Source organism: Polypterus senegalus, chromosome 11 (genome assembly GCF_016835505.1).
Source record: "Polypterus senegalus isolate Bchr_013 chromosome 11, ASM1683550v1, whole genome shotgun sequence".
Lineage (NCBI taxonomy): Eukaryota > Metazoa > Chordata > Cladistia > Polypteriformes > Polypteridae > Polypterus > Polypterus senegalus.
The window spans coordinates 53,670,106-53,682,225 of NC_053164.1; the positions used below are offsets into that span (position 1 = coordinate 53,670,106).

At 38.3% G+C, this 12,120-nt stretch overlaps 1 protein-coding gene across 1 annotated transcript in view; it reads left to right on the top strand.

The window, feature by feature from the left end:
* Window positions 1-630: 630 nt before the first annotated feature.
* LOC120538993 overlaps window positions 631-12,120 on the top strand; it is a 35,849-nt gene continuing 24,359 nt past the window's right edge. Inside the window, exons 1-2 of the mRNA XM_039768652.1 lie at window positions 631-759; window positions 4,276-4,572. Of these exons, the coding sequence (XP_039624586.1) occupies window positions 708-759; window positions 4,276-4,572 (349 nt within the window). The 5' untranslated portion in view covers window positions 631-707. The remainder of the gene's footprint in view (window positions 760-4,275; window positions 4,573-12,120) is intronic.

Genomic DNA, 12,120 nt, shown 5'->3' on the forward strand with positions numbered 1-12,120 from the left:
TGTATTGATCATGTTTAATAACACTAAACCTTTTGGTACTTGTCATGCATGTGCGCCTGGGGTCCAGGCTCTGGTGAGGTAAGTGATGCCACTTTGGGACAAGGGGTGTGGTGACACTAACCCTATCTTCGATTTCAACCGTAGTTCCAGGGAAATGGATTAGCCCCGCCCACAGCTCCCAGAGTTGGACCCACCCCTTCCACTTTGGACACCATAAAAATGGTCCATCCCTGGAAAGTGTCATCACATTTTTAACATGCCTTTATCAATGGACAATATTTTGGAGAAATTATCGCCCAACTGTCCTGAGCTGACCTTATTTGTGCTGAAAGGAGCACAGCCTTTTATGTTAATGTATTTTGTCCAAATATACAATGTAACCCAGCTGGTACTCCAACATTTCTTGTGGCTCTTCCTGGTCTGTTCACACACTCTAAAAGTACAGCTCATGTTCTGTGGCATTGCTTTGATCCAAATGCACAAACTAATATTTTTTTACATTATATTTGAACTTTTCCTTTCAGTTTCATCATCTCTGCAATTTCCAATCTGCGTCTTCAGTCAAGAGCACCTTTCTCAAGTGTTTCATTTTTTTTATGCGTATGAGTGCAGCCTTGCCTAGCGTGAACTTCCTCTTTCATCTGGCAGTGCATTCCCCAGCAGTACAGTAAAGAGCCTGTCGGCATACAGAGGGACACTTGCTCAGTATGAGGTCTCTTCTCGCTCTGACTGTACTTCTGAAATGCATCACAAGTGAAGGTATGACAAAAAGCATTTTCTTGTCTTCCTAGTATTTTACAACTGATAAACACAGTGTGTCAATTTAACAGACCTACTGCAGTGATGTTTGTTAAATTGGAGATTAGATCAAATCAGACTATTTATGATCCATTATAAGATATTCAGTTATTGGTTGCTATCAATCTGATTTTTATACCTGATGCTTTCAAAACCAAAAGGTTGTGTAGAAAAAATCTGCAGCATTGTTTTAGCAGCATGGAATTTTTTTAATTAATAGGAAACCTCAGGGAAATAAACCTTGTTGTTTTTGTGAATTAGTGTTTACACTGTTCTGTTATTTATTTTAAAATAAATTATAATTTCAAATGTATGCAGAAGATATGTGTTTATGTCTGTATGTTATGGAGCTTATTATGTACATGGTTTAGTATAAATGTACTTTATTGGGGAGTAACAGCTCATCCGCCTTCCTTCAGATCATTTTTAATATACAAAATAGAATACATCACCTTCTTTAAAACAATGGAATGGCGAGAGCTGCGCTCAAATTGTCATATTGCTAATTCTAATTTTTGATATTTGCCCAGCTAAAAAGTGCAAAGACATAGCACTTGGAAGGCTCACCAGGAGCTGTGAATCTACCTTTTCATTTTTTAATCTACTTATTTCTAACTCTTGCCATAGTGAACAATTACCAAATTCAGCAGCTTTAATAGTTATTGATTTGATGAAAAGATAGAAAGAAGCATTATTTTAATAAATTATTGTTTAGACATTTCATACTAGCACAAGTTCCTCTATGAGTCAGTATTCACAGACAAGGACTGCTGAGTGGAAGTAAGATATTTTAACTCTTGTCAAGAAAGAAAGAAAGAAAGAAAGAAAGAAGATAGTGAAATGAGCAAAACACTAGCATAGCTCTTCAGTTCCAGCAGACCGTAGCAGATTAGAACATTCAAAAATTTTGACAGCAGCAGACCATTCAGCACAATGAAGCTTGGGAATCATAACCATCTACTTTCTCCATAAATAACATCAAGTAAAGTTTTGATTGTTTTAACTATTTATGCTGTAAGCTGTTGAAAATAGAGAGGAAGGAGTCTGGAATACATGTTGGAGGCCTAGCCATTTAGTGAGTCCTCAAGGGTGCAAATCCATCAAGGATTGTCAAAAGGCGTTGAAACCTTGTGGCTATTCAGGGAGCCACCCTGGTCCCAGAAGTGATTCTAAGGATTTGCCAGAAGTTATTGTATCTTGATAGGATATAAAGACAGTTACCAGCTTGTATTTGCCATACAATTTTAATTCTGTAAAATTTAAAATACAATTGCCAAAACCATACTCAGGAACATACGGCATTCCTGGGTTTTCTAAGTATCAAGCTATTTCTAAAGAGAAAGAAGAAACATTTGTGTTTGTCTCTAAATAAGTCTCTTTATATATGTGATTACATTATACTCCATAAAGCATGGTATATTATAAATACACCCCATGTACATATGGGCTAAAATATATTAAATGAGTGTATACATGTTTATATTTACTGTACATGCACAACCAGTCAAAAGTTTTAGAACATCTCAGTTTTAGCAGTTTTTCTTCAAATGTAATCCAGTAAAATGCAAGGGATGACCTAAAATGGTGAAAAGGTAAGCAGTAAAGTGCCAGAGGTTTAAATTTAAAATGTTGGTTAGCAAAAACTGAAAAAAAGGAAATACCAGAATATTACAAATGGGCCTTCTTCAGGAAACAACTAATAGGTTACAACCGACAGATGTACTGCAGCAATTAAAGTAAACAAAGCCTTGCAAGTTGAAGCAAACAATTTGCACAGGTGGCCCAACTTCTGTTGATTACTTAAAAACCTTCGGTGTGTCATAAAGCAGAGTTGGAACAGACTGTGTTATGACATTCTATTCGTGCTAACCTAAACTTTCATTTTAAACCTCTGGGAGTTTACTGTTTACCTTTTGATCATTTTAGGTCATTCATTGCATTTCAACTGATTAAACTGGAAGAAACCCTGGAAAAAAGAGGTGTTCTAAAACTTGTGACTGGTAGTGTACATAAATATATACATACAGTGTGTACACCATCCTAGTAAACTTAATTCAATTGTCAAAAAAGGAAAATAATAAATAAAACAAATAGCTTCAGTTTAAGTTCAGGAATATAGATCCTGGTGCTGCTGAGCAGGAGCTCTGTCATTTTCAGATGTGGTGGGGCTTCCAGATCTGGATAAGAAGTGATGTCCGCCATCTTCCAAGTATCGCCCTTCAGTACTCTGGATTAGGGGTCCTCAATCACGGTCCTGGAGGGCTGCAGTGGCTGCAGGTTTTTGCTCCAACCCGATTGCTTAATAAGAAGCACATATTGCTCAAGTAACACTTCTGCTTCACTTTAGTTGTCTCGCTTGTTAAGATTTTGAACCCTTATTGCTTATTTTAGTCTTAAACAGATGTATTCCTGGTTTTTAATTGCTCCTAATTAGCAATAACATGCAGATGACAAAAGAGACCAGCATTTCTCCATTTAGCTTGTTTCCATTTACACCTGTGTGGATTTATCATGTACTTGGAAGGTAGTTAAGACTGAAAATCACTCCTCCATTTTAGCCTTCAAATCATTTGGATGATGTCCTTAAAAAGGGGACGAAAATCTAGGATATGAGAATTACCTGACATAGCAGAATTAAAGCACTAACAAGCCATGAAATTAAAGTATTGGCAAGAATTGCTTTCTAATTAAGCAACCAGGTTAGAAGAAAAACCTACAGCCACTGCAGCCCTCCAGGACTGTGACTGAGGACTCCTGCTCTGGATGGAAAAAGAGAAGGTGTTAGCAACAGCGCCCCCCCTCTCAATTCAAAGTGGTACTGCTTACCTTGTGAGAGCCCTAAAGGTGTCACCTGGGTGCACATGCGTGACAATATGTATATTGTAAGCACCATGGAGGACAGACAGGAACAACGACTGGCTGAAGAATCAGCTTCTTACCAGGAGCCAGAGGCCAGGATCAGTTCCATCCCCCATACGACAGGTTGCAGTGGTCCTCTTGAGGTGTCCAAAAATACCAAAAATATAATATATACTCACTGAGGAACGCCTGTATACCTGCTTATCCATGCAATTACTTATCAGCCTAACATGTGGCAGCAGCACAATACATAAAGTCCTACAGATACAGGTCAGGAGTGTCAGTTAATATTGACATCAAACACCAGAAGAGGGAAAAACGAGATCTTAGTGGTTTCATCAACAGCATGATTGTCTGTGTCAGACCGGCTAGTTTAACACTTTTTTCATAATGCAGATGTTCTGGAATATCAGTTAAGGTAATTCACAATTTCATCTTTAGTTAAAGTATTAACTTCTATGGCATAAGCCAGTTTGCTTTATATACAGTAATAAATATAATTGGCATCTGGTTGGGACCCTCAGTTTTTGATTACACATATCTCTACTGAGTTAAAGCCTTATGCAGTAATGTTTTGTACTAATTTATTTACATATATTATTATTTTTCATTCTCTAGTGGTGAAATCTGGTTCCATTTTGCTCATCCCTTGTGCCATGACAAATAAATCGTTCATGTGGATCTGGTACCCCAAATATCCCAAATGTGCTGGAGTCGGATCGTTAGCTGTCACATACTCTTTTGATGCACAAGGACAGTACAAAGCTGAAGAAAACCGGTTTAGGAATCGTCTAACTGTAATCCATGATCTCGAAAAAGGAATCCATTGCTTGATACTAAAAGACACTGTGATGAGCGACTCTGGATGGTTTTCATGTGGTGCTTCTCAGGCAGTGGAAGTTGATGTCTATCCAGGTAACCGAATCCTTAGTGAAGTTTTACAGTTGGCTTTTTAAAAACCATTAAGTTTTGACATTCCTTGTCATGGGTGACTATCAAACCCTGAGTTGTGGGTTCAGATCACAGCTGAGTGTTGTCTGTGTGGAGTGTGCATATTCCTTATGTATCCATGTATGTTTTCCCCTTGTATTCCTCATATCCCAAAGACAGGCAGGTGACTGAATACCCCGGGCCCACTGCTCATTTCCGCTCTGCTCCCTATGCTGCCTAAATAGGCTTCAGATTCTCACAACCTTTAAATAAAATGTAATTTTCCAGTAAATGAATGGAAAAATGGAAAATACAAGAATAAACTAAGGCATACAACCAATTTTTTGAGTGTTTCTAATATGATATTTGAAATGGTGTTCTTTAAGGATGTTACATGACAGGTGTGTTCGTGTTTTTAAAGAACGACCAATCATTTCTCATCCTTCTGCCCTTATAAGCAGTCACAGCTGACTGGCAAACAAGTACTGTGCCTATTTCAATGAGTTATAATGATTTAATGATCTCTTCAGCTCAAGATGCAGTCTAAAGAGCCACCCATGCATTTGTATAGTGAGCTTTCTCATTCAGCTTGGTTCCTGCTTGTGCCCAATTCTGCTGGGCCAGGCTCTGGGACCCTCACCGCACTGAGCTGGGTTAAGCTGGTTCAGAAATGGATGAACAAGTAAGATTTACCTTTTTTAGGTTTTCAACTACTGGTTTCTGCCTGTAACAAATGCGACTTTATGACACTGTATTAGAAAGAAACTGGCAGCTAAAGTTGTTGGGGCTGATGTTGATGATTTGACTAGTGTGTGTCAGAGGGCAGTGTTAAAGAAACTGGAAATCATCTCAACTGATGACGGTCATCCATTACATGTAGAACTAAAGTTCAGTAAATCTGGAAGGATAGTCGCTTTGAAAACCCACACAAATCGCTCCGGAAATTCCTTTCTTCCTTGTGCCATATGACTTTTCAATAAGAAATATTGGAGATAATGATTAAGGTTTTGATATTTATCCTGTAACCTTTTTTTTGTCTAAATATGTATTATCTAACTGCCTTACCTTAACCTTTCTTGTTTCTATTTGTCTGTTTTATTTCATTCTGTCTGTTATTAGATGCAACTGAGAAGGCAAATTTAATGTTTTCTTGTGTAAACATGACTAAATAAAGAAACCTTAAACCTTAGACATCGAGTGATAACCTGACTTACAATATATGGTGTATATATATTATATATGCATTATATATATGCCATTATTAGGGTATTTTTGTGAAACTCATAAGTGAAACATGAAGATCAGGGACCCTTTATGTGAATTGTCTTATAATCATCTACTTCTAAAATTATATTTATTTGTTTAAATATTTGACCTTCACAAGACAAGACAGAGTTGAGTGCATTTTTTCCATTCCATCTCCAAATGCATGTCGGATTCCAACTTCCTGACTTCTAAATAGTTTTCAGAAGCTGAAAAAAGACTGCATCTTATGATACTGAATATTTCAGCCACTTTAAGTATTTTTCCATTACTATTTTCTTAATGGAGGTATTTGTTAGATTTTTATGTTTCCCAATTTTGTTTAGAAAGAAACATTACTATTAGTGATCAGCATATCCACCCTGGTCAAGTGTATGTCATTTACAGTGCCTTCTGCTCTCTTGAGGTCATTAACAAATGGACCTGATAATTACATTAGTACTGGTCAGAGGGTTAGCTCTGCTAGTGTGCCATCTTCTTGAGGATGTCAGCTCTTTACTTCTTAGTGTGTATTGAATTAAAATAACTGAAGAAGTTGCCTATTTGTCTCTTTATGAGGTTTAGTTTTTTTAGATAAAAAGAGACAATGTGGCTAACACACAATCAGTTATTTCTAGACAGATAATATTGTCACAAAAGCATCCACACATCATTGAGCCCATTTAATTCAGACCAGTTTAAAACCACAAGCTAAAAGAACACATGTGACTTTAGGATATGAGGGACGACTCAAAGGAAGGTCAATAGTGATAGGGGCAGAGAGCGCCAAGTGTCCATGTGGACAGTTGTTGGTCAGGAGGAGGTAGCAGGGCTCACTGCTCACATCTCCCCTCAATGAGCAGAGACAGCATTTGTGTGGGAAACCCACTTGTTGGTACAAAACAACATGTGGCTGCTGCAGTCACTTACATGTGTCCACTCTGTTTTAGGTAAATCAAACAATGTTTATTTTCCAAGTTATATATTTCCACAGTTACAACATGAAACTTTAACACAGACATAGTAAGAAAATCTCGTGTTTACACAGCTTTATCAATCCCTACACAAACTTACAGTACTTCCTAGTTCCCACTAACCCCTACAACCCAGCACCCTTTCTTCTTAACTGAATCATTACCTACCCCAATTCTTAATACAAAAACTAATCTTGATCTACAAAATACATTTGACATATCTTCAAATTAACAGAACATCCATCCATCCAACCATTATCCAACCCGCTATATCCTAACTACAGGGTCACGGGGGTCTGCTGGAGCCAATCCCAGCCAACAAAGGACACAAGGCAGGAACAAACCCTGAGCAGGGCGCCACACACACACACACACGCTAGGGACAATTTCGGATCGCCAATGCACCTAACCTGCATATCTTTGGACTGTGGGAGGAAACCGGAGTACCCGGAGGAAGCCCAAGCAGACATGGGGAGAATGTGCAAACTCCACGCAGGGAGGACCCAGGAAGCAAACCCGGGTCTCCTAACTACGAGGCAGCAGCACAACCCACTGCGCCACAGTGCCGCCCTTAACAGAACATAAAAATGTTAATGCAAAACTTGGCTCACACACCACTAAAAAGTAAGGATCAGTTGTGGCTAAAAAGAGACTGGGTTGGTCAGAGATTTCTACTATAAGAAAATCAGAGGAATGGAAATCTTAATTTATGCAACAATTGCATTTGCAGCCATTAATGCAGTACATGACTCTGTAGGGTGATATATTATGGTGGTGCAGAATCTATAAGAATCGAAATTATTAGTTTGTGAAGCTGCTTATTGGAGCACCTTGGATATGCACAAATACAAAGAATACTTTCAGCTGATAACGTTTTCACACACTTGTCTTCCCTAATTGTTCTCCTCTCCCTAACGTCTCTTTGCAGTGTTGCTCAGACCTGCAGTGGAAAGGCAGCCAATTAAAAGCTATTACTGGGCGGGACTTGTGATCAATAAATGACTGGGGAGGCAGGCAGGCATGCCATTCACAAAGTTGTTCTCGATTGAACTTGTGACCCAGTTATTAACAAGATTATATTTTTGGAAATGATTTAATTAACAAAAAAAAAGTATGTGTTTGGGGCGTTGTGAGCAAACAAATGGATATCTGACGTGGATTATGCAACACACGTTTTTTTCATAGAAGTTTTCATATTGCTGGCTGTTTGTTCAGCATTAGTCCTCATTGAAGCCTATCATATTAGGATTTTTATGAACTCCCTTCTCGAGAAAAACTTAGCCATTACTACAAACAGGTATAATATAATAATTTTTGAGTAGTTTATTCTTTTAAAGAAAATAAAACTTTGCACAGACTTGTGAACTGCTGCTGATGGCTTCTCCCTGATGTGGAAGAAGCACACATTAGGTTTTCTTTGTGACCGTTTCAAATTTAGTGCCGTCGGGGGGTCCTTCTCAGTAGTGAGCAAAGATCAAGATGTTGTTCAGCCCCATTCTGATCAGCATAATATTTTGTGCTCTGTGCTTTCCTGATTCTCACCTGCTTTCTTTTTTGCTAATTACTCTGTGTACCTATAAGAGAGAAAATGACACTAGACCCTTTGTACCTCTTCACCAACTCCATAGCCTTGAGTGGGAAAAGCTTAAAGCAAAATGTGTAAATACGCAATTTAAAAAAAGGCCCATTTTTTTTGAATGCCAAGAATAAGGAGCTTTTGACTTCAAGTCGTCATTGCTAAACACAGACACACAAACAACAGTAAACCTGTTAGGTCAGTTGTTATAGCCTTATGAATGAAAACAGGCTTGAAACACAACTTAACATACTGCAATATATATATATATATATTTTTAAAGAGAAATTACATTGAGTACATGGTTAAAATTGGAACAAATACTTAAGAAGATAAAGTTGGGGGTTGTTAGAATCATTTTTATAATTATTGAGGGAAGCTTATTACTTATTTCACTCACACAACATCTGGTGAGACTGTGTTCTGCAGGCCCTTGATACTAAAACACCACCATGCTACTCTCTTTTTAGGCATTGAAGTACATCTGTCAAATAACAAAATGTAGTTTCAAAACGTTTCACTAAGGAACCCTCCCACCCGAATCAACCTGTGGCATTGCTACCTCCAACATGGTCTATTTCAGGAACCAAAAGAGAACTTGTGTGTCTAGAAGAGACATCATTATATGACCTGAAAACTTCTATTTTGAGTTGAATGGTATGGACAGTAATCTACCATGCAGCTTGTGTGTCTCATGACCAATAACAGGCAATGAACGAAACACCATTCTGTAACAGAAGATATTGAATAAAAAAACAAAAGTCATGAATCTGTTGGGGTCGATGTATTTTTCAGGAGGCACCTACTCCCTGAATAATAATTTCTACTATCTTACTGCCTTAAAAAACAACCACACACACCACTAACTAGATGGCAGAGGACAAAACACTCAAGCATTACAGGAACAAATTCCATATGCCTCGACTTTTGAAGGTTATTTTACTTCCTGAAATAAACAGATGTGAGCACAGCACATCAATTTAATTAAATAAGACTCTCTGGTGCTACAGGAACGTAAGAAACTGACATGTCTGAGGCTCAGGTCTTGACTCTCCGACTGTATCTAGGTGGCTTGGTTTTGAGAAAACGAAACAATTGTGACGGACACAGGCCATGAGCAACCAATTAACAGCAAGGTCTTGTATCATTTTATTCAGGTTATTTACAAAAAAAGTATTCCATAAATAATACAATTTTATATATACCTCTTCTTTCATTTCTTCTGTAACTGTGCATACTGTATTTTGGGAGGTTCTTGGCTTTACGAAAGATTTTATGCCTGGAATTCATTGTTTATTATATTTTCTAGCTTGTCTCTTGATCTTTAGATTTCAAAATATGGTGTGTTTTTGACAATTTGCAGTACGCAGCCATAGACTGTAAGAAAGCTTGGTCTCATCAGACATTAGAAGCTTCTTCCAGCTGACTTCAGACCAGCAAACTCCAGCTGAGATGTCATGTGTGTTTTATATTTTAATTAGCTTTCTATTTCCCATCTTCTCAGATTTTGGGGATGGCCTGCTCTAAGCAGATTTACAGCTGTGCTACACTCTTTCCATTTCTTAACGGTTTAATCGACAAGAACTCAAGGAATATTCAGTGACTTGGGTATTTTCTTGTCTCCATCGCTTGACTTGTGATTTTCATGGAATTGCTTGGTGTGTTCTTTTGTCTACATTTTATAGAGTTAGCCTACCATACAGTTGGACCTACAAGATAAGGTGCATTTAAACAAAAATCAATTGAAGCCCCTTGATTATGAAGGGGTGATCTCCATTAAACCAATTACGCAACTTCTAAAACTACTTTTCTGCACCAGTGATGATTTAGGTGCTTGATATCGTACTTATGCAATCAATAATTTTGTGTTTTATATTTGTTATTAATTTACATCCATTAACACTTCATCAAAATATCCTAAATAAATCCACTGTGATTCAATGTGGTATAACAATGAAAAGTGAAAACTTCTATTTCAATGCAGGTGATAATACGGGGGGGAGTAAAGCTAAAGTTCGAAAATGGGATTCTATTAAAAAATGGAATGAATCTTAATAAAACCGATAATGGCATTTCTCAATGTCATCTCCACCCTTCTGGATGCACTTGCGCCACCTGCCTGGATTCCAGCAGAATAAAAGGTTTTGACTTGTCCTCGCAACCCGAGTTATTGTCGAATACTACATGCAGAGGGTTACTATAGTCACTAGTACAAGTTACTGTGACTTGCTGGAGACCAATGTGAGGTTTGCTATTCGATCCAAGCTGTGGGGACTGCTGCCTCAAGGAGTACTTCTGCTGCAGGACAATGACACACACTGCTAAGACCACCAAGGCTTGTCTGGAGAAACTGAAGCTTGAGGTTTTGCCACATCCTCGTTATTCGCCAGATTGGGCACCGTACTGTGATTTCCACCTTTTTGGACCTCTAAAAAAACATCCAGGTGGTCGCTGATTCAAGACAGATGACAACATGAAGAAAGTGGTGCATGAGTGGTGGTGAGGACAAGACAAAACCTTTTATTCTGCTGGCACTTCCAGGCAGGTGGCGCAAATGCATTGAGAAGGGTGGAGATTACATTGAGAAATGAATGACAGTCAGTTTTGTTAAGGTTCGTTCCATTTTCTAATAAATCCCATTTTCTAACTTCAGCTTGACTCCCCTTCGTACTTTTAATAGACACTGTTTAACAGCTCAGATTCTAAGAAAGTTAAAAGTCATAGTCTGGTATTCATGAAGGGGTCAGTAACAAGGCTTCTAGAGTGCACAGTCATTGAGCCATCTGTAATGGAAGGATTTTTCTAAAGAGAGGAAGGGAATCAAGAGAGCAGTTGGGCGTTGGTCGCTTCAGCACGAAACCCAGCTGCATTACTAATGTTTTGGGAGAGCCAGCCGGGAATGTTCTAAAGATACAGTCATGGCTATGTAAGGAGTTGTTTTTCACTTCGAGAGGCTTTTTTCACATGTAAGCATATTACTGTGTCTTCTAGTACTAGGCACTGCTTCAGTCAAGGCCAAATGCCGTGTCTCGTGGAAGGGGGGTGTGTATGCTGAAACTGATCACTTCTGCATACACTGCTTCCACGTAGGCCGCTTTTGGGCAAGGACACCTAATTAGTATATAAGGGAAGGTTCCGCCCTCAGTTTCTTTGGACGCTCAACCGTGGGGAAAGGCGCACACCGCCCGGTCTTATCTGATAAAAGGCACATGGGTTGATCCTCTGTTGAGACTGACATGCGGGCTCCCTCAGTCTACTGGTCTAGGATGATGGCTCTGGGTCTTTTGATGTATGTTACTGTATGAATGTATGTTATTGTAAGTATACGTTTGTCTCTTTAAGCATATATATTTATTTCTATAACCCATTTATATGTATTTATATGTTATAATTGAATAAGTAAATTTTATTGAAGTATCGGACCTCTTCTCTCTGATTTTTGCCTACTTATGTTTTAATCCCTTGAACCATTTTCCCAAATCAAAACACCATCCTTTTCAGTTAAGAGTTGACATTTTTGATTTGATTTGATACACTTTATTAAACTCCAAGGGGAAATTGTCTTCTTCTTTTGAGCTGGAAATTGAGTGGTGGCTGCTAATGCATTTCAGCAGAAAGAAATCAGCCCCGGGGGTTTCATCAGGTTATCTAACATTTTTTTGTACTAAACCTTTTTCTCTGAGAAAACCTTTGTGACTAATACTAACCAGCTTGTGAAATATTTCTTTCTCTTTTATCTCA